We start from the raw sequence: 21918 nt of genomic DNA on the forward strand, positions 1-21918 counted from the left end.
ATGTTCACTTGACTCTCACATTGCATCATACTGTAAATGTGCATGCATAGTTTTCCATACACACAGACCAATTAAACCTACAACTGCATGCACAATTATTAGATCAATCATACACTAAACAAATGTGATGTTTCAATCTGATTCAATGAGTCAGTCTAAAATGTTATTGTCATGGAGGGGATTGTAAAAATTCACAGTTCTCTTGTTCATCCTACATTTTAAAGTGGGTAACAGATAAGTAACACAAACTGACATTTAAAAAACACTTTTGGCCTTTCACAATAGTCACTCTTCTGTTCAAACATTACCATGACCCTAACATTATGCGGTCAAGCAGCAAACACAGCCTCCCAAAAGCTGGACAAAGAGACTGTGTTCCCTCACGGAAAATCTCATATTTTAGACAAGTTCTCAAAAGACATTAAGTCGTGCGAAGGACTAGAGTACTTGTGTGCATGTGAAGGAGCATTTTGCTGCATCAAGAGCATGGCCTTAAAAACTGCTGCTGACTTCTTTTTGTACCACTGGTTTTCTCCAGCAACTGGCAGCGGAGTTGGGACTTGATTTTCAGTAAATGTTTTTCACCTGAAAAGGTGAAACAAGCTCATTCTTAATGATACAGTACCAGTCCTCACCAGTACCCCTCCTCTGCATTGGTGGGGCTTGACTCGAAGTGGTGCCCCGTGTCCATTAGTGATCCTGTCATTGGCCCATCCATCTACCCCATCGTGAGTCAAATCGTTCTCCAGGTATTCCTTTAAGTTGTAAATATCTTATTCAGAGATGGCTGAAATTCAACCTTTTTTACCTTGGTCATATCTTTGAGTACTTTACAACATGTCCTGCACACTCAAGGTAGGTTTCATTACTGGAATATGTTGGCTCTGAATGATATTGGGTTCCTGATAGCTTCACTCTGAATGTTTCTTCAGTCTATTTCAGCAGGAGCAATATGATAACTGTGTGTTCATTCAAATAAAATTGTGTGCAAATTAAAATCCAAGTGGAAGTTCAGGAGTATTCAGTTGGTTGAAATTTGCTGTTTATGTTGTTAGATGTCACTACATCATACAAACTGGACCTTTTGTTTTGTGGAAGAGGAAGGTAAATGTATTCAAATTCAAGTGATTTTCTTAGTCTAACTCAAGTTTGTGGATAAAGAGCAAAGGTCGTTCACCATTTTCAGAGAGGAATTATCTGTAGGCTTCTGGTCTCATTTGCATATAAATGAACAGTGGTAAACTAAATGAAAGCAAATGATTTTTTTTAACAGAGTTATGGATTGGCACAGGACAGGGAAGGAGTTACTCGTCCAAGCTGGAGTTTTTGCTGTCTTTTAGAATTTAGAAAATATATCATAATGGAATTGATCAGCTCAGTCTTCCCACAGACATAATCATAGATAAATAAAAAGTAGCTTATAATAAACGCAGGGCTGTGTGACACAATTTGAAACATTTCAGATTTTAAGAGTATCAAAATTATTGAAAGATTTTGTCTTTTCAGGGTTGTGTATGTCACTTGTGTTTTGGTTTCCAAAAATATACAGAATGGAGGTTTTGATTCAGTACATTGATAGATCAAAGTGTTTTGTGATTTTTCAGATGACATGCAGTCAAGGGTTAATATGTCAATCCAGCCTTTGTCAAGTCTTATTAAACCAAACACAGAAATAAACTAGAACAAAAAAAAAATAGTTCTAACTGCTTTACTATTTCAAGGTCTGATCTTGTGTTGTGGATAACCGACAATGAATCCAAATTATGTTTAGGCTTATTTCCCTCATTCTGTACATATTTTTATTACATTTGTATTATACTGATTCCTGCAGCAGTATTTCAGCTTGAAGGGTTTCTGACACCTGTCGTACACATTCTGAACAGAATCAGTTAATATAAATATTTTTAAACTGATTGTACTGTACAATTGGCAACATAAGTAATTCTTTTAATTGGCAAAATACTATGTTTTGTGGCACAGAAGAAAACCTAGAACCACCATTAGATAAAGATAAATTAATAGAGCATTGTGCTGTGTCTGGCAGATCACCGGCTAGAGGGTTGGCATCAGTTCTTTCACAGTAATTTACAAACTCACAGCTGTTGCCACATCATATCATTTTCTTGCAGGAGTACAGTGGAAAAGTTTCACGGTAACCAGAAATTTCCTTGCGAGTAATCTGCTAATTCACTTGCAGTATGCCATCCCTCCAGCATGAGTGTTTCCCACTCTATGTGCATTTATTTTTTTTATATCTTATTTTCATCACTGCATTTATGGGAGGATTAATTCTCCCTCCAGAATCCTCTCATCCATATCTAACTACTTGCTATAAATAAACATTTTTTTCAAATAAACGTCTCTTCCATCTAAATGCACAAGTTTCAATAAAATTTTAATTAGCATGCATCTCCGTCCAAAACTGTCGATATAGATATTAAGATTTAGGATACACCAGGATAAACCATTTCTAGCACTACTCCCCCAATTGAGTGCAATTATACCATTGTATTAGAATGCTGTCACAAATATTTTACATGCATGTAAGTCTTGATTTATTCCCTACGTCTGTCTTGACACATTTTTTAACACGTTTTTCCAAATCAGACATGATTTTTCGTGGCTTTGATATCAGCAGTATTATCATCTGAATATCTTTCTATGTCATAGTTTCAATCCAGTTACGATAGTACAGGATTAAACCTGCAAGTATGCATGGCATATCCAATTATTTTTCGGTCTGCATTGATTAACTCAACTCAACACTCTTACTTTTCTTTCAATCTGTACATACACTCAGAAATTAGTTGTGTCCAAGCAGACTTGTCCATGTGCACACTATAATAGGTATAAGCAGAGGACTCAACTTGACAGCATGATGGGTTAGAGTTACTGTGGGCCAGTGACTTATGTGGTGTCATGCGCACTTCTAGTCTCTTAAGTTCACCTACCATGTTGATTTTCCATAAATTTAGAAAGAGACAAAATATGGCCTTCAGAATATTGTGTAACTGATAGGAAAGATGAAATGAACCATCTAAACAAAAGACTGTTTGTCAGAATCAATGACCCATCAACAGTCAAGGTGACAGAATAATTGTCTAGTTTTCACGTGTGGATGAACTAATAAATAAATGCCAGTTCACTCAAAATAAAAGTAAATAAGCCTTTAGTCTGTGAGCCAGAAGTGAACCCAACATCTCCACCTCTTCTATGGGTGCTGTTGATTTCAACCAACAGAACTGAAGTTGCAATGTAGAAATACTGCAGATCTATTTTGAGGGAACTTTATAAGACAAAGCAATCATTCATTTTTACAGGCCTTAAAAAATTAGAGTCGTAGAGTAAACCTACTACTCCAGGAACCACTACACTACACTAGCTTCTTTGAAAGCTTATTTCACCACTACTCAGAAGTCAGTAAGAACAGTAAGAAATGTTCTGATTTCAAGGCACGGTGACACCAAGTGTAACTGTTATCTTGGAATAGGTGGGTGTAGATCTGCAGTTGTTGCAAATGGTGTCAGTCTTTGATTGAATGATCTTGAAGCTAAACTAAAGAAAGATACATAAAGAAGATCGACTATCAACAAGCCAAACAGAGCAAAGCGATTGGTAAATTAGTCCATTTTGAAGACTAATGTGAGAATGCTCATCAGATATCCCATTATCTGTGTAGAGGACTTGCAGTACTAAGGTACACACAGAGGAGACTCTGATAATTAGCCAAAGGTTTAAGGGGGTATTCTTTACTTTATCCCAAGCTTACTACCTTATTCGGTGAGTCATTTACTATAGATTCTGAACATTTATCTTCAGAGGTCAGCATGTATCAGGCCAACACTTATAGAGGCAGAATACAAAAGAGGGATTAGTCATTACCAAGACCTGAATTTCTATTGTGGACAACGATGCTCATTCCTTTGCGATTGCATTAACTGCTTATTCTGTAAGGGTATAATCTGATCCAAATGTAAATTAATTTCGCACAATAGCGGACTAATAAGGAACTGCTCGTTATTATTCCAAAGATAAACTTGGAAAAAAAAGTCAACAGAAGAGGAAATTATACGCCAGCAAGATTAGTTGTATGGATAGGGGAATGAAGATGGAGTCACAGTGCAAACAGTGGAGTGGGTGGCAACTGAGGAAAAGAAAAAGAGAATGAGAGAGACAGAAAGTTATTAAGTATCTGTATCCACATATAGATCATTGAATGTCTTCTCGGCCCGCGAGAACCCTGCCGCCCACCCAGCATCTGATAATTACACTTCATTAGGGGAGCAGGTAGTGGTGAGCGAGGAGAGGCTGACTACCGAGGGCATCACAAGAGCGAGGGGAAGCATTTAAGTAGAAAGCACACTGGAGAAACATAATGTTGCAGAAGGAGCACAGGAATATGGTAAATGAAGGAAAGAAAAGCAGGAGTTGACTCAGGTGACATATAGCCCACTCTGTGATTGGAGGTCGGTATGTTGTGAGTATGTGTTTGTTTGTTTGTGTGACTCCAAAAGTGTGTATGAGGATAAATTTATTCAAGCTCAGGGGCCTGTATTTATTGGCTTGGTTTAGTGTCACACAAAGACGGACAGGTCTGCCCTGATGCAGAATGTAATAAGGTTTCTGTGAGACCCCCATGCACATATCCTGTAGCTTGACATTCCCACCTTGGTTTTTTTTGCACCAGCTATACTGTACCTATACCCTATACATCATGTGACGTAGCAGCTTTAGAGTAACAATAGCAAGTCGGGGAGCGCTGCAGTTGCAGTGCTGCAGTAAAATCCGGAAGACTGACAGCCATGTGGGAATGTGTCCATATGGAAACATCCTTCACAGTACAAGCTTGTTGAAGAGTGGCTGAGCAGAATCACCACAAATCCTTGATGTCCCAGAAGTGCAGGGTGGAAAGCGGAGAGATCCTATGTGTGTGTGTAGTTATATGTGAGCTGTCAGCAGAGAGGGAGTGAAAGGTGGGGACTGCAGTATTCCTCCAGCGGGAATCATTGATTTTCCAGCCAAGCATGGGGATGTGGGAAATGTCAGCCTCTAATTGAGTTGATGAAACCGTTTTGAGTCGCAGACGTAAATATGGTTTCACCCACAAAAGGCCACTGCGTTAGACAACTCCCCTTGGGACGTCTGAAAGGAATGAAGGGTCTACGTATTTCTGTGTGTGTTTACATGTTTACCGATTTTGGTGCGTGTGGAGTTTTTTCTTTGTTTGACAGCACATGTCTGTAAGTCTGCATGGTGAAGGCAATGGACAGGTGTGCTGCTGCTGAGTGAAACGATTGAGTCGTGAACAAGGAGAGAAGCTCATTAGGATAAACAGATTTTGTTGTGGCAGAGAGGGCAGAAGGGGAGATTGCCAGCACAACACAGAGGTCATATCCATTAGAGGCGTAGAGGGTGAATAAAGTAAAAGAAGAATGAAGCCCCTGCTGTTCTGGCTGATTAGCAGATTGATATGCAGAGGACTTACCTGCTGCCCTCCATAGAAATTCAGCTCAATATTAGAGGAGCGATAGTGGTCTGTGGTTCAGTGTTTATCAGAGGATTCTATTCTTTTTTGTTCACATTAAATAGTAACAACATGTGTTTTTTTATTTTTTATTTTTTTTTATTTTAAGTAATATTATCAATAAAACAGTATAAAAGCTTTAGTTTTAGAAGCACAACGGGTTTAAAGCAGCGAGGAGTGAACACATATGAGTACATTCATTGCTTTTGGCATCCATAGGGCCCTGGTCTCAGTACTAAGGATGATCATTTGAGCATTTTTTCACACGTTATCATGCCCGCTCAAGCACACAGACTTTCTGTTTCTCTCACATGCATGCGAGTGTAAGTGCACACACATTTGTGGCGAAGCCTACTGATGATTACTGACATAATTAGGCAGACAACCATTCGTATAGGGAATGCACACTCATGAAAACACACTCACACAGAGAGACACACATTACCTCCCTGGTAATTAAGAGTATTAATTACAAGCATAGCTGTCCCTGTGAGGCTCCGTATCACTCACAGACTGGCACACAGCAGGATTCGTATTACTTTATCTCACCACACCATCACTGCTGTCTCCCTCTCTCTGGTTACACATGCACATTCTCGAATATACACCTGCTGGATAAACAAATGTAAGCTAATTAGTCAGAGACTTATAGCTTGCCATAGGTTAAAATCCAGTGGCTTGAGACATGAAAGAGATCTGCTTGCTTGAACAAGAACAGAACCACTATGCCTGAGGGGCTTTGAGATTTGATTTTTGTCAAATGTCTTTTAAGACTTCGCCCTTAGGCTCACATCCTTTACTTCTCCACCTTGTTAAGTTGTAGCAACTGAAGTATGACTATACATTTCACACATCAGTCGGAGGAGATATTGTTTTCATTTGTGTTGCATGTGGTATGTGTCATTACACAGGCTTTATCTTTTCACTGTTATATACACAGTACCCAAGTCAGACATGTCGGTTAAACCATTTTGTGAATGACTGCTGGGCTGTAAAACTGTTGGACAAAGGCTAAGGAGCACATCTCGCTTGATACAGCTTGTGGCATATTCCCATCAATGAAGTAGCCTTGCACAGAGCTGTGGTAAATCTGCAGTATTTGACGATGCCTGGCATCATTTTTGAAGATATTTTACGGTTAATTCCCAGATGTCACAGTGGTTTCGTGTTTGAATATATTTCTCACCAGTGTGTACGCTGTCTCTGCAGAAGCCAGGGTTGCACATACCTTGAATGAACGGGCAACGTCGGAATAGCAGGAGATGGGACAAGATGTGTCAAGCACCTTCATTACACAGTAAAATTGCAAAAAGCGCTCACACTCTATGGAGTAAAAAAACATAAAGAAGATATTTTTTTTGGTCCACACCATGAAACAAATTACCTTTTAATCTTGGTTTGGCTCAGCTTGGCTCAGTATTTTAGGGAGTATCTTCCAATAAAAAAAAAAAGGGAATTTAATGTTGGTTGTTTATGAACTAGTAATCTTCACCCTCATTTGATCTTTCATAATGATATGAGAATGAATAGCATTGCTGTGCTATTGTGCATTTTAAATTAAAATATAAGTTTTCTTTGTATGCGTTGTCACACTGCAACCACTTCTGTGTGTGCTCAAATGCATAGCTTTGTTCAATTTTGTGCAAGATTATTTCATTCTTCCACTATTTCAGTATGTTGATAAATGTGTGTTTCTTTCTCCTTGTGTTTCCCCTGTAGTGGACGGCTGCACGGATTGGTCAGTGGACTACCTAAAGTACCGGGTGCTTCAGGGTGAGCCGGTGCGGCTTAAGTGTGCTCTGTTTTATGGTTACATCCGGGCCAACTACAGCCAGGCACAGAGTGTGGGCCTCAGCCTCATGTGGTACCGCAGCTCTGGCCTCGGCCACAGCGACTTTGAGGAGCCAATTTCCTTTGACGGGGTGCGCATGAGCAAGGAGGAAGACGCCATCTGGTTCAGACCTGCTGACCTTCAAGACGTGGGCCTCTATTCCTGTGTATTAAGGTAAACTATCATTTCAGTTTATATGCATACATATTTATGGGGCAGTTTCTCACAGTTTTTTCCCACTCATTCTTAACTCCAGAATTTCAGCCTAAAGACCAACAACAAGATGCACGGTCATGTGACAGCGACTTATTACTCTTTACAGGGAAAAGTATCCCTCAATGAAGAGCTTATCTCACAGCAGATCTTCATTTCACAGAGAATGTAATTTTCTCTGTTAAAGGCCTCATAAAAACCACGAGAGGCAGAGAGCATTCAGTGTATTTTGGGGCAATGATACCCCAGTCCGTGCTGCATGTGATTATTGCACTCTGAGGCATTAATCTGGAACAAACACTTTCCAGCTTTGTCTCCCTCTAAATTAATATTGCCTCCCATTATTGACAGTTTCTTCTAACAAGTCTTTGCTCTTATTCAAATGTTGTATTTGAAATTGAGGGGAAAAATGTCATTTTGTGCAACACTGCACTTGTAAAAAAAAAGTGCCCCCAGCTCTGTGTTTCCCAGTCTGCTTGTGTTGAGCTGGGGGGATTTCAAACTTCTAAGATACCCTAATCAGAACACTGCAAGAGATTTGCCTCTGAGCTGAAATCAATTTTCTTTCTGTTAGGGAGAAAGCTTTTAAGTCACGCATTGCCGCATGTGAACCAAACCCTCTCCCCAAAAACTCTCTGCAGGCAAACAGAGGAGTCTTTTCTTGGCCCTCCTCATATTTCATTCAATATATGCTATAGATCTTCATTTAGAAAAAACAATGACATTTCAGGTGTTATGATAAGCCTGGTTGGTATTGGTGGATATGTATGAATATTATATGTACAGAATACAGGGACAACACAGCCACTTATTAAACAGGACTATCCGTCTGTGAGTGCTGGTATTCAGAACATGTTATCATGAGATAAGATTTTACACCTGTGTTACCATGTCATTCTTATTGAGTAGTGTAGAATCTAAATTAATATCACCCATGGTTTCTGAGTTGTTTTTTTGTTATGCTCTTTGTTTGTCTTTTTAGGATTTCTAGGTGTGTTACCTCATTGTAAATGTACTATCGGGTTTTCTTTGTTCAGTGCCAGATCATCATCATTGTTTCTGCCGGTGTTTGTTCACTCCTGTTCGTCCCTTCTTGTTTCGGTTTTCCTACAACTGCAACATCATACGTTTAGGTTAGGTCATTTGAAACAAAAGTCTATTTAGTTCTTATCCACCTTCCTCTTTTTTTTGTTTGGATTTGGGTCCACCTCCACCACTAACAAATATGATAAACATTTGTCCATAGGACTGAAAAAACACCTTGATAACATGTTGAAGAATTACGTTTATAAAGGTAATCCTTATGGCAGGACTTGTGCATTTGATATTTGATATTCGATTTTCCAAGCATTAAGCCTGAACGATTTACCGAAGAGAACCTCAATATTACCATATACTTTTATAAGCATCCGCCACTGATACTGCTATATTTAAGAATGCATACACAGTATTTGTCTTTATTTGCAAATGTTATTTCACTGTAAATTAGTTGGAGACCCCGTTCAGTATATTTAATGGCATTTGTGTCTGTTTATGTAGTGTTGCCATAGATGATTTGCTTTTCTCTGACTATGTGTTTAATGGAGCTAGAGGAGATATCATTAAAGTATTTTCCTTTTATTTTTAGGCTTTGAATACTGGTAAAATCTCTGTTGTTTATTATCAACTGATATAGTAAAACAAAGATAAAATAGTATGTCTACTACGGGACAACTTGATGTAGCACTATCATGATAGTAAACTATACATTTGATATACAGCAAAGAAAGTGAACTACATATGAAAAGCAATTGTTTCACAAACTTTTTTGCAGTAGCTCGCTGTTATGTCCAATGGTTATATTTGAATGACGATTCAAATACAGATCGATGATGAAATAAATGACAAACTCAAACCCTTGATCCCCACATTGAGGAGATATGGTGGTTCTGTTATGCTGAGGGGAGACTTTTTCTGGCATGGTCCGGGTTCACTTGTTCCCTTTGAGGTGAGGGTCACTACAAAATCAATAGAAAGTTTTCTGCGGGGTCACCTTTATCTCAAGATGAAACTTTTCTATCCTAATGGAAGTGGTTTTCTCCATGATGACAATGCCCTCATTCAAAGGGCACGAGGGGTCACTGAATGCTTTGATGAAAGTAAAAAAAAGGTTTGAATATGCCCTTCACAGCCAGTTGAACACCTCTTAGAGGCGTTGGGCAATCTATGGCAGAGTACTTTCCACCACAATCGTCACACCAAGTGGGTGGGGTATCTTTAACAAGAGTATTTAGTCCCTTAAGTTTACAGAGATTTGTATTATTTGTACATCAGCACAAGGTGGCCAAACAATTTACCAAGTTATTTAGTTTTACAGAAGCGATTTTCAGCCATAAAAGAAATGCATTTTTTCTTTTTTTTTTTTTTACCATTGCTTCTCTTGTGTTTTTGAACTCTCTGCAAACATCTCCGCCCTGTCATTCTGACCTGTGATAGCATGCCCAAACAATGCATTCATCAGGCTGCCACCACCACACACTGACTTGACATTTGAGTTGTGTGTGTGCAAACGGAGAGTGTTTCTCAGTGCTTCTCACAGTGGCCAAATCAACATAAATAAACCTCTCAAATCTAAGCCTGAGGAAGAATTACTGTGGCCATTTTTATAGAAATACATAACACTAACTAGCTCTGCCAGATGATTTTACATTTTGAGTTTCAGCTATCTAAGAATTTAGCAGATTGTGATTGATTTAGCGATTATATCTGGATAAAGATTTAAGTTTTTATATGGCTGATTTTAGTTTGTAGATGACTGATAGGGACTTCAGTTTAGATTAAATATAAAAGGGGAGGAGAATGTTGACAAAATGGTAGCCTGAAAGGCGGAAAGGCAGTGAATTTTAAAGAATAAGAATCAAGGGCTGATTTGATTTCAAGAGCAGTGTCAAGAAGACCGTTGAGCCAGAGTACTGATGACAAGGTTGTGAAAGTGGTGAGTTTAACAGTGTAGGAAAACCAAAGTCACCAAAGACAAAGACGTTGGGGATATAACTCATACACCCAGGAATGAAGTCAGATGTGAGGAAACGGATCGTCCCTATGTGACTTGAGCAAAAGTTTTATTTTTCTATACAAGCCTAGTATTAAGATAACAAACACAACTAACAGAACACTTTTCGTGTGTCTGCGCATAAATAGATTGAACTGCTTTTTCTAAGTGCAGTATTTTAAGCTAATCCAAAGCAAAAATATACCCAAATACTAAATATACCCATTAAACTGAGGCACATACAGTCACATCCAGATGACACGTTTAAGTCTTTAGCTGCTTAAATGGTTTCCAAAGAAGTTGTTGAGATACTCAGTACCTGTTAAATGACAGGATCCTGACGATTAAACTTTTGTAAGAGTGGTTAAATTAAAGGACTAGAGGTCAAGTTGGACCTGGAATGTACGTTATAGTACACCAGCAGAAGTAAAATCCCCTCCCAAGGATTAGAGTTATACATAAATGAATACATTTGACCAATGAACAATTGGTCACGGTTGGCTGCTTGTGTTTTCTGGAGTCAGCAAGAGCTGCATGTATTCCACAAATTCGGAGCCATTTATGGTGATGCACTATTTAGAGGTGAGGCTGATGACTGAAATTTATGCTACAGCGATTTTCACTATGTAATAATTCAATTTGATCTTGATGTAAACACTGTAAAATCAAAGTTGACAGAGAGTACCTTAGACATAGAAGTTGTTTAATTTCAAATTGAGTGTGTCTAAAGGCAACACAACAACAATTTTTCGCTATCCTAATATCTCCTGAGGGCTTGTTATATTTAGCATGGGTGTGTAGTGTACAGTCTTTAAATGTTTGTAAATGTGTCCGATTTAGGATTTAGGACTTTTCATTGGAGCCCAGTGAGAGACAGAAAGGCACACGGATCCATCAAATCGTGTGTCTGTATTGCTGTGCATGTACTGTGTGTGAATTTTGTGTGTAAATGCTTATTTTTGCCCTTCTCTGTCTGAAATTCAAGTCTAATTGCAAGTTTTTATGTGAAGGTGACTTCATTTACATAGCAATCTCCGTGTGCCTTCTGTGACTTTCTCTTTTATTCCTTTGCTCTTTTTGCCACTTATCTTCTCTCAGCATATCATCTCACATTCTGTCTGTAAATCTTCTTCAGATTCATCAATCTTTCTTCCTCTCTTCCTCATTCTGTCACTGTCAGTCCCACTGTTTCACCTGATAGATTATTTCATGAAAATTCTGCTAATGAGTCAGTGGTCTGGAGTGGGTGAAACTATGCACACTTATTTTCCATGATTACATTATCCCACATGTTGGATGATAATGTGTGGAGAATAACAGCTACCGGCGTGAGCTGACTAATATCCAAAGCAAGTACTCTCAATTAGACTTTGAGATGTGAAAGACACTGTAGGACTGTGCATGGAACCCCGTCTGTCCGTCAATCAAGCAGACCACCTATACCTTCCCACAATGCTACACGGTACCTACTCTGAATATTCAAGATGAAGAGATGTCTCCTTTTTGGCTCCCTGGGGACTTTATTAGCTCAGGTTCATGACCATGACAGGACCTTGTTGATCATCTTCCCATTATGTCTTTGAATTTGTCTTCATGTGCATTTACAGATTAATAGCAAATCTTAGAAAATTAAAAATAAGCCCTTTATCCCTACAGTGAGGGGATCCAGTGTCTCTTTTATGCTGGGAAATTTTGCTGGCATGATTTGACCTTCACTTCTCCTTGGAGGTAGAGTCAGTGCAAATCAATACATTCTGAAATCCAAATGATTGCCTTTTCCTGTGATAAAACATATTTGTCTTGATCGTAGTGGCCTTGTCAAGGATATAAAAAAATAAATAAATAAAGACAGACAGACTTTAAAATGTACTTTGAGTAAAAGTTAGTCAATTAAAGTTTATCATCTGTGGTGTTATCGAGGTACTGCTTGTCAACTTATCTCTTTCTCATTGTCGCAGACAGGGCAAGAACAGAGCATGCTATCTTTAATTTCAAATAGCATTATATGTAGAAGAGTGCAATAACAAATTTAAATAAAACAATGAATGAGCATAACACGAATGTTCCTTAAAATTGGCCAAGACTTTTCATTAATTTTATTTTCAGCATTACCATTAAAAACATATTTCATAGTTGCAATGAAGTTGTACTAAAAAGAAGAAGAAGAAAACCTCACTCAAAAAGCCTAAATCAACCAGTAGCAACAATCTTGGATCAGACTGGCCCTGACAGTTTGACTAGATCTAAGCACCTCATATGTCACTATCAAATCTGTTTGTTACTTCAGATTATTTTATTGTTTAACTCTTATATAAATGTAAAGCAATAACAGAATTGGGAAAATTATTAGCACTAATCCTGTGACTGCTGCTTTAATGTTATATCCGAGTTTCAGGACCATGGACAAGGCTAGTCTTTGTGTTCAGGTGCTGCATTGTGTTAACACTGAAGTGGTGGATATGAACAGAATGTGTTCTGTGTTGGTGTGTTATTTTTTACTTTTTTTTTTAGGTGAATTGACTTCCTTTTGCAATTTAGCTCCCCAATGCCTGTTTTATATAATTATGATTTATGCTTTAGTTGTTACATCTATTACCTGGTAGTTGCCCAGTGTGCTTCAGGCAATTCTTTTATGCCTCCCAAAAATTTGTCCCCCGGAACAGTCCTTTCTCAATGGGCTAACCATCAACTTTTTTCAATCAATCAAACTGGTAATTTAAAATCGACTCTTTTAAGGAAAATCAGTTTCTTAGCAACTTCTAACATAACTGCATACTTGAGACACCCCCACCCCCGACTTCCTCAAACAAACCAGCGTGAAGCAGCCAGGGGGGGTTGGATTCCCAATGACGTAGCGGGGAGTGTGCTTCGGCTGTGTTTTCCGCACTGGAAACTAGTTCCCAAACCGACATGAGCAAACCAAGCCTTGCGTGTAGATTTACACAGTCATTTGCACTCGATGTGAAAGTACACCACTCACACAGTAATTAGAAGGTAAATCAAGTAAATTAATTCACGTTGGGCGAAATATTTCGAGTGGCGACACTGGCGACGCTAGCATGTATGTATTACGCGCAACCAAGCAGTGGTCAGTGCTGTGAGATTCGGACAATGCCTGGGTCGCCAGGAAAACGCTCCCACACACTTATTTATGTCTCGGGAATGCGGGGATACACTGAATTTGGCCTGGGGGTGGCATATCCCTTTAAGGACTGCTTCCATTCCGGTCTACGTGCTTTTAATGTAATCAATATATATAAAGACATAAATATCTTATAAAAACATTGTATGTTGATTTATTCTGTCATCCATTTGTAGATGCCGACATATGTGGAGCTCAGTGTGTAGTATGAGTGTATTTGTTCTTTAGACAAATGTCTAAAAGTTTAATCCAACAACCTCTCAGTTCATCCCTCTTTTCCCTTTAGACAAGAGCTCTGTTGCAATATCTTGCATCTTAGTTTTATCCCTACAGTTTTCATATGCACTTTTGGTCCCTCTCTATGTGGAGGTATATGGTAGATATTCTACATCTCCGTCTGACTTCTATCTCTAACCAGTGTTCCACAGCTACAGAAGGCCACATTTTTCTTTTAAGTGCGTTTGTGTGTGTGTGTGTTGTCATGTGTGTTCCACATCTATATTTTATGGCCCCAGGGGTTGAGAGGTGTGTTTATATGAGAGAGGTGACTCCCTTATTGCTTCCATAACCTGAGCAGATCATATGAAACCCTATCATTTACACTGAATGGGAGCATCTGGCCAGCTTTAAATGTATTGTAATGAAATGAAATGAAAACCCATATGGCTTTTCTCACAGCCATTGGTCTGAGTGCCTGAACGATTCAGATCCCACCTGGGTTGGTCAGGCAACAGAAAAATAGAAACACAGTCAGACATACATTGGAAAGCATGTGGACTTTAGGGTTCAGACTTCAGAGTTGTGCTGTTTTTCATGATATAGACCTGACTGCTGCTGTTGCTGATGCTCTGATCCATTCTTTCATTACCTCCAGACTCAAATACTGCAGTAGCATCCTTTAAGATACAAAGTCTTTAATAAACTCGAGAACTCTGCTTACTCACTACCACTCTTGTGACCGCATACGTTCTATCTTGCAACACCTCCACTGACTCAGTGTCCCACATCCATAGTATCTACAACCAATCACAAATCCTTCCTTAACCAGAACCATCCTGCCTCACTCATCTTCTTTATCATCATACTCATTCCCACATTGCCCTTCACTCTGATACCAACCTCCTGGACCTGAGTTGATACCACCCTCCTTTAAGCACTCCCTGCCTTTGAACCAGACTGATCTGGTATTGCAGTTTTTTATTTATCAGGGAAAAATCATACTTTCTTGAGCTGAGTCTAACCTTTCAATTTTTTTTGTGTAACCATATACTTTGTTTTGTTTTTGTTATCTTGTTTTTTTTTTATTTTTCATTAACTATCTAATAAGTGCTAGAGTCATCCTTAATGATGAGGTCTGGAATTAACAAGAATATGAAAGTCTGGACTAAGTGCCATCATTGCTTGACTCAACTAATGCTCATGATAATTAATGGGGAGTAGTTTTTGCAATCTGACTGTAAAATCTTGTTTTCTTCTCAGAAGAGTGGAAGCTGTTACAGCAGATAAACTATCCACATGCATTCATCCTAGTGTGGTAAAATTTCAGTGGTCGAGCCAGAACTGGAGAGCTTGGTACTGTGGGATAGCACTGTGTCACACAAAACCAATGTTATCCACAGAATAGAGGAGGAATCATTATCCTTTCATAGATAGCAATGGTAGATAGCTCGGTGGAGTGTTGATGGTTGCTGGGAAACAAGTAGGGGTGATGAGTGCTGAGGACTGACTCATTGTGATGATCAAGCAGCTTTCTCCTACGTGTGAGACCATCTCTGCATTTTTCTTTTTTCTGGTTAGCATTAACTGAGTCCCCTCATAAATCCAATAGTGGTCACGAGCATTCAGAACTGACTCAGTAAAGCTGCTAAACATGTCATTATTGCTAAACTCATAAATACAGTGTCGGGTGAGATAGGCAGAGGAACAACTGAAAATAAGAGAAATAACTAAGTGGATATCAAAAGCAGTGACCACGAAATTCCTCTTACTGTATTGAAATAAATGCAGAAAGAGAACCTGTTCATTTTCTTAGTGAAAATAATTAATTGAGACAGTCTTTTCTGGGTTACTGTCTCTATAATATAACAGCACTGTTGGTGTTGCAAAAGTGTCATATGATTATGGTTTTTAATGAGCAAATTAAGAGCAAATAAGATAATCACAATTAACCTTGACGTTCGTGTGTTTTCTACCAACAGGAACTCTACATACTGCATGAAGGTGTCTATGTCTCTGACTGTGGCTGAAAATGACACAGACCTATGTTACAACTCCAACATGAGAAGAACTGAGAAGGCTGAGCTCAGTAAGAGTAAAGACATCCTCTGTCCTGACATCGATGACTATGTTGAAGCTGGTAAAGAGCCTGGCATCACGTGGTACAAGGTGAGCCTGCTAACTGACTGTTAATATTTGATTACGTTTTATATTCACATTTGTGTATCATCTGTATACTCGCCTTAAGGATCACTGGTAAAATTTTTATGTGACTACTGCTCCTTTTTGTTGGGGGGAAGTAAAAAGGAGGGTGTCTGTCTTTTTGATTATGCAACCAGGAAATGTTTCTCAATGGTTCATTGGTTTGTTTTCATCTAATTTTTTTTGGCTGTTTATGTTTTCAAGTCTTGGAAATACAGTTCCAGATCATTTAAGCAGATTATGTATGGAGGTAATTGCTTAAACTATTTTTTGCAGTGTTCTTCGCAATTCTTATTGTTCGCTAGAACTGCCCAGAGAGCAGCCACAGTATTTGCTGTCATAATGAACACAAAACTTCTATGACAAAAAAAATTGTGTCAATGTCATGTCTGTGCCCTGTGGGAAAAGTGGATGCCCTCCAAATGCTTCTGCACCCTAATCTTTATTCAGCACGCACCCACTCCTCCCTCACCTGGGTTCTTGCCTTTCTCGGGTCAGGCATGGCCTGCGGACAACAAAATGGAGGACTCAGGCCAGACTAATCACAGGCAGATCAGCAGTAGATTAGCTGGCTGGGCTTGACCTCTAGGTTTTTCCAGAATTCAATTATGATCTGGTTAATGACTGGGAGAGCTGGGACCCAGAGTTATTTGGACCACTGCGTAGCCACTGTGATTGAATTCAAAGGTTGCCGGGAGCAATAATGGAATAGAATCCGCCAAGCCATCGTCCCTGCCAGAGCACCAAGGAGCTGGAGAGAGGATCATGTCATGGAGACACTCATTGAGCCTGCATGCAGTTAGTCACACACAGACACAGACGCAGAACAAACACACTTATTTTGCCAGGAGAGACTGCTGTAAATAAAATTCTCCGTCCTTTGTGGCCTCCGTAGAATATTGAATGGAGCATCTTCAGTTCAGAGCAATAAATCTTGATCAGATAAGAAGGATAATGGCAAAGACTTATTATTTCATCTTATAGAATTATTATGTCAGGGTGGCAAGCGATGCATCCCTACCCCTTTATCCACTTCCTTAACACTGAGTGATGTTTTTTTAAAGCTTTTGTGTTCCGCTCACATCACTTGAAATCATAGGAATGGAAATTTATTATGATGTAGAGTGAAGGTTGTAAATTTCACAGTTATGATTCATCTCTGGACATGTGCAGTCAACAGTATCTTTCCATCTGATTGTTGGCAGCTGTTTTATATCTGCCATCTCAACTGTTGTATCAGTTATAATGTTTTAGTTTAGTAGAAGTTTTGACCTGCTTGTCTTTCTCTGAAATGCAGGAATGCCGTCCAAAGCAGTGGAGGGCCAGCATCATCCAGAAGAGAGACATTTTGTCCATCCAAGAAGTGAAAGAAGATGACATTGGAAATTATACCTGCGAAGTCCAGTTTGGTGGCTTTGTCGTCAGAAGAACGACTGAACTCACTGTTACTGGTAAGAAGAATCTAAGAAGTGTGTTTTTGTATGAGTGTGAGCATTTTGCAAGTTTCACCGAGAGTAGTTGCTCAAGAATGAGTAGCAGACAAAATTGGGTTGTAACAAACACACACACTCATACATACACATGCAGACACGCCACTGAGTACTGCAATGATGTCCTGCTGCTGTGTTAATTGTTGGTGGAGGTTGAACACTGTGGCCTGGCCCCGATCCCTTCTTCTAGCTCAGCACTTTCCAGTCAGCCACGCAGCATTGAAATATTTAAGGCTACAGGCTAAACGCCTTCACACAGAGAGGTAAACAGGCAGGGGCAAGGTCAGGAGATTAACTTTGTTTCCTTCCATTTCTTTCTCTCTCTCCCTTCCATTCTTTACCTGGCATATTTGCAATCAATGTGTCCAAAGCCTTAAGCTTGTGTGTTCTGCCCAAACTACTGCTTTTTTTCCCTTCCTTATTACTTCTTTTAAACCCTTTTAAGTAGTCCAACATAATGTGTTCTATAATGATGGATACTATTTATGCTTTCTTTCATACTATGTCCTTTAGCATCACTTCATAAAAACTGAACAACAAAATTGCAGTTGTATTGTGCTTAGTGATAATGCAGCGTCACAATCACCACTATTGAAAATACAATATTTATGATTGCATCCCGGGCTTAGATGCCAGTTGTCCTAGGGCTTCTAGAGTGTGTGCTGCGTATGTAATAGCACCAGGAGAGAGATGAGCACCATATGGCTGTCAGACTGGCAATGGGTGAGTGGACTCGAGCACAATTGTTTGCGGGTTCACATCAACTTGACACCAGTCCTGCTTTTGCATCTCCTCGCTCTCAAATTCAATCTCATGGCATTTTGAGCTCATGCCACCGATGTTTTGGTCCATTGTTTCAGTACACTTGGTTGGATGACAAAGGCAATAAAGTAAACAGTTCTTCTCAGGGAGGGAGAGTTCTTGATCAAAAACTCAGGATAAAACAAAGAATGTTGCTGCCATTTCCAGGATTTTCCTGACTGTCTTTTCTCTACATGACATTCAACCCACCCTTTTATCATCCTGAGCTTTCCCCAAACCTGACACCCAATAAAAAATGTTCCGTCAAGTGCCTTGACAGATGCAAATAAACCAAATATGTCACTAATGTGCAGCAGTTACTGATATGAAAATGTCTATAAAAGTCTACAGTTTCTGCATCTTTATACTACTCAGGATGGTTTCTTGAGTATATGTAAGAAAGGTGTTGTATGCTTTTCGTATTTTCCCATTCCTCTGACTTTTTTAAGCATGTAAGTTTGCAGAGTTGCAAAATGCAAAGTCTTTACCAAAAGGAATACTTATTACCCCAGCAGACACTGCTTCTGCAGTGCTTAAAACACCTTGCTAACACTTTAGCCTTCTTCCCATTCCTTGTATACATCAATATTTAATACCTGCCATGTGAGTAATTTTGGTAAGCCTCAGATGAAGAATTAGCTGGAAACCTCACTATTCTTAACTGAGTGAGATTTTATTTAATAATAAAGCATGTATTCCAGAAAAAAAATAGGAAATTATTTGCATAATGTTGGCTTTTCAAAAGCTTTACAGTATGCTTCAAGATTTGAATGTATTTGGATGGATTGACCCACTGCCATAACCCATGATGGGTATCTGGGTTTTTGTTCGATTTCATGTCTAAATCCTCCCATCGTTTACTGAATTTTTGCCCAAGCTACCATGAGGTTGGCTTGTATTTGTCAAATAGAAAGCAAATGAAATCTCTTTTACTGGATTCACCAACTCACTGAGTGTCCAAGTGTGTGTGCATCCATTGTCCACGTCGAAAGATTGTTAGTGCGGGATTAGTATTTTAAATGGTGTTCAGTTCTGTGACTTGTCGTTAATCACTTGTGAATTATGGGCGATAAGAATGTGAGATATATAGCCTGTTACAATTCAGTTCACAAACTGCTTGCTATCTAACAAAGATAAACAGTGATACATACCTTCACCTGAGCAACATTTACTATTAGATAAGATTACACTGTTATCTCTCAGGTGTTGCATTTCATCGACAACATGGTTTAATAATTTTAGGTACATGGACTAGATTAGGGTTTGTTACAACTACCGTCTTCAAAACTGATCAGCATTTTCATGATTCTTACCCTCCTGCCATATGCCATAAGACACCTCCGATCACCTCTGTCTAACAGAGAGCACACCGGTGCTCAGTGAGTGAATAAGTATTCATCTGTTTAAAAATACCTGCACTTTACACATGTTCACCTTGATTAATTACATACACTGTCCATTTGCACATTACTGTACAGAATTTTGTTCATTATTTTTTTTTTGTTTTTCAATACATTACGTGTACATTTTTTATCTCAAATTGCCACTATTTTTATTATTCTCTTATTTTTCTAGTGCACTGTGCTCTTTGCTTCATGCTCTAGCACGGACATTTCCCAGCCTTGGATCAATAAAGTATATCTTATCTTATCTTGATTTAGAAATGTACTGGGACATGCACAGACAGGATATTATCCCACTACTTGGTTCATTAGGTCCTAAATAGTTTGGGTTTGGTGCCACGGTTAAAAGGTCACTGCAACCATATTTCACAAGAAACCATTTTTCCTCCCCGTTCCTTGTGACATCTTTGCTTTCCTCTAATTTCTTTCTTTCTCTCTTTCTTTCCCATGTGTATTATTTCCCCGGACTTGCACACTTATGACATTTTCTCCTTAGCCCTTCGGCATTGACCTCGGCAGAATTTTGTGACACCAGTGGAAAAATTACACTTAAATGACTCTTTGCCTTTTAATTTGCATAAACATGATCCCACTTAGAAATAATCACCTCTTGCCGTGGATTATTAAGTCTGTGGACTTGCTGTATTTTAATTGTTTGTGACACAAATTAAATCCGTTTTACCTTTTTTGTACCTGAACAGTTTGGTTGTCAAGAATTACTTTTCTGTGATACAGATGATGTTTTCTTAACATTGTAGCAGTCACAGTGCCGTGTGGATTAAGAGTTTTCAAACTTTTTTTTTTTTTTTTTTTTTTTATTTAAATATGCACAATGATAAAACAATAAAATACATTTATTAATACAAAGGCCAAAAGAATGTGCAGGAGAGGAAAGGAAGCCCAAGGGCTTATATAAATTCCCCCCCCCCAAATACAAAACACTAAATTAAATCAACCAATAAAAGAAAAGAAAAGGCAGAAAAAAATGAGGAGGAGACAAGGAAAAATACAGAGAGAAAACAAAATCACAATTTCATTTCAATTGAAATTTTGCCTGGACAGAAGATACCTCACCAAACTAGACTTAAACATTTTGTAGGAGGATAAAAGCTTGAGACTTCTGTCTAAGGAGTTCCAGAGCTGGGGACCATGGAATTTGATAAAACATTTATGTCTGGAAGTTCTACAAAGAGGTAAAAGAAAATTGTTCTGACCTCTTACTGAATATGAGTGAATATCTGATGATAACAAGAAGAACGTATGAAAAGTGCCTGGAATGTCTTGTTTACAATGAATGAAATTAAACATAAACAGAGATGTTTGAAGCATATTAATAGAAAAAATTGACAAGAGTCTGAATTTACTGAATAAAGGTGCAGATGGCGCCTGATTTGTAGAGTTTGAAATCATTCTTAGGAATCTTTTCTGAATTAGGAGTATCTGGTTAAGGTAAGAAGAATATGAGGCACCCCAAGCAATATTACAATATGTTAAATATGGATAAATTAAACTGTAATATAATGTCATGAGACAAGATTGATTAACTAAGGGAGCGACTCTTCTGATAATACCATAAGACTTCATAATTTTTTTGCATACATACTCAATATGGTTTCTCCAGGACAATCTTTCATCGACCAATATCCCAAGAAATTTCATACATGAGACTTGTTTAATTTCCATGTTATTAATTTGCTGCTTTAAGTCCTGCTTAGGAAAAGTTTTATTTTTGTTTCTGAAAAGTATATAATTGGATTTGTTCACATTCAAAGAAAGCTTGTTCATCTGAAACCATTCTGAGGCGTATTCCAGTGTGGTATTAGCATTTTTTAATGTTGGTTTTTGACAAAACCAACATTCCTGTGGGGGATGTTTACGTATGTGGATATAAACCAGATCTTCATTTTCTTTCCACAAAGGAAAAAGAGACAGAAACTGCCTAATTTACGTTAACCTTCTACCCTTTTGAGAGTATTTGGGGAGTCGAACTCGCAACAGACGCTCTCCATAAATTGGGATAAACTCGAATGAACAAAGAACCTTTCTGTTGGAGATGTTGGAGACC

At 38.6% G+C, this 21918-nt stretch overlaps 1 protein-coding gene across 6 annotated transcripts in view; it reads left to right on the forward strand.

The window, feature by feature from the left end:
- Positions 1–21918, forward strand: part of il1rapl1a (interleukin 1 receptor accessory protein-like 1a) — a 192087-nt gene that overhangs the window by 74487 nt on the left and 95682 nt on the right. For all 6 annotated transcript variants that reach the window (XM_075479308.1, XM_075479312.1, XM_075479311.1 and 3 more), the window contains exons 3-5: positions 7244–7529; positions 15940–16126; positions 17457–17610. In XM_075479308.1, coding sequence (XP_075335423.1) covers positions 7244–7529; positions 15940–16126; positions 17457–17610 — 627 coding nt within the window. The remainder of the gene's footprint in view (positions 1–7243; positions 7530–15939; positions 16127–17456; positions 17611–21918) is intronic.

Source organism: Odontesthes bonariensis, chromosome 12 (assembly GCF_027942865.1).
Source record: "Odontesthes bonariensis isolate fOdoBon6 chromosome 12, fOdoBon6.hap1, whole genome shotgun sequence".
Taxonomy (NCBI): Eukaryota; Metazoa; Chordata; class Actinopteri; order Atheriniformes; family Atherinopsidae; genus Odontesthes; species Odontesthes bonariensis.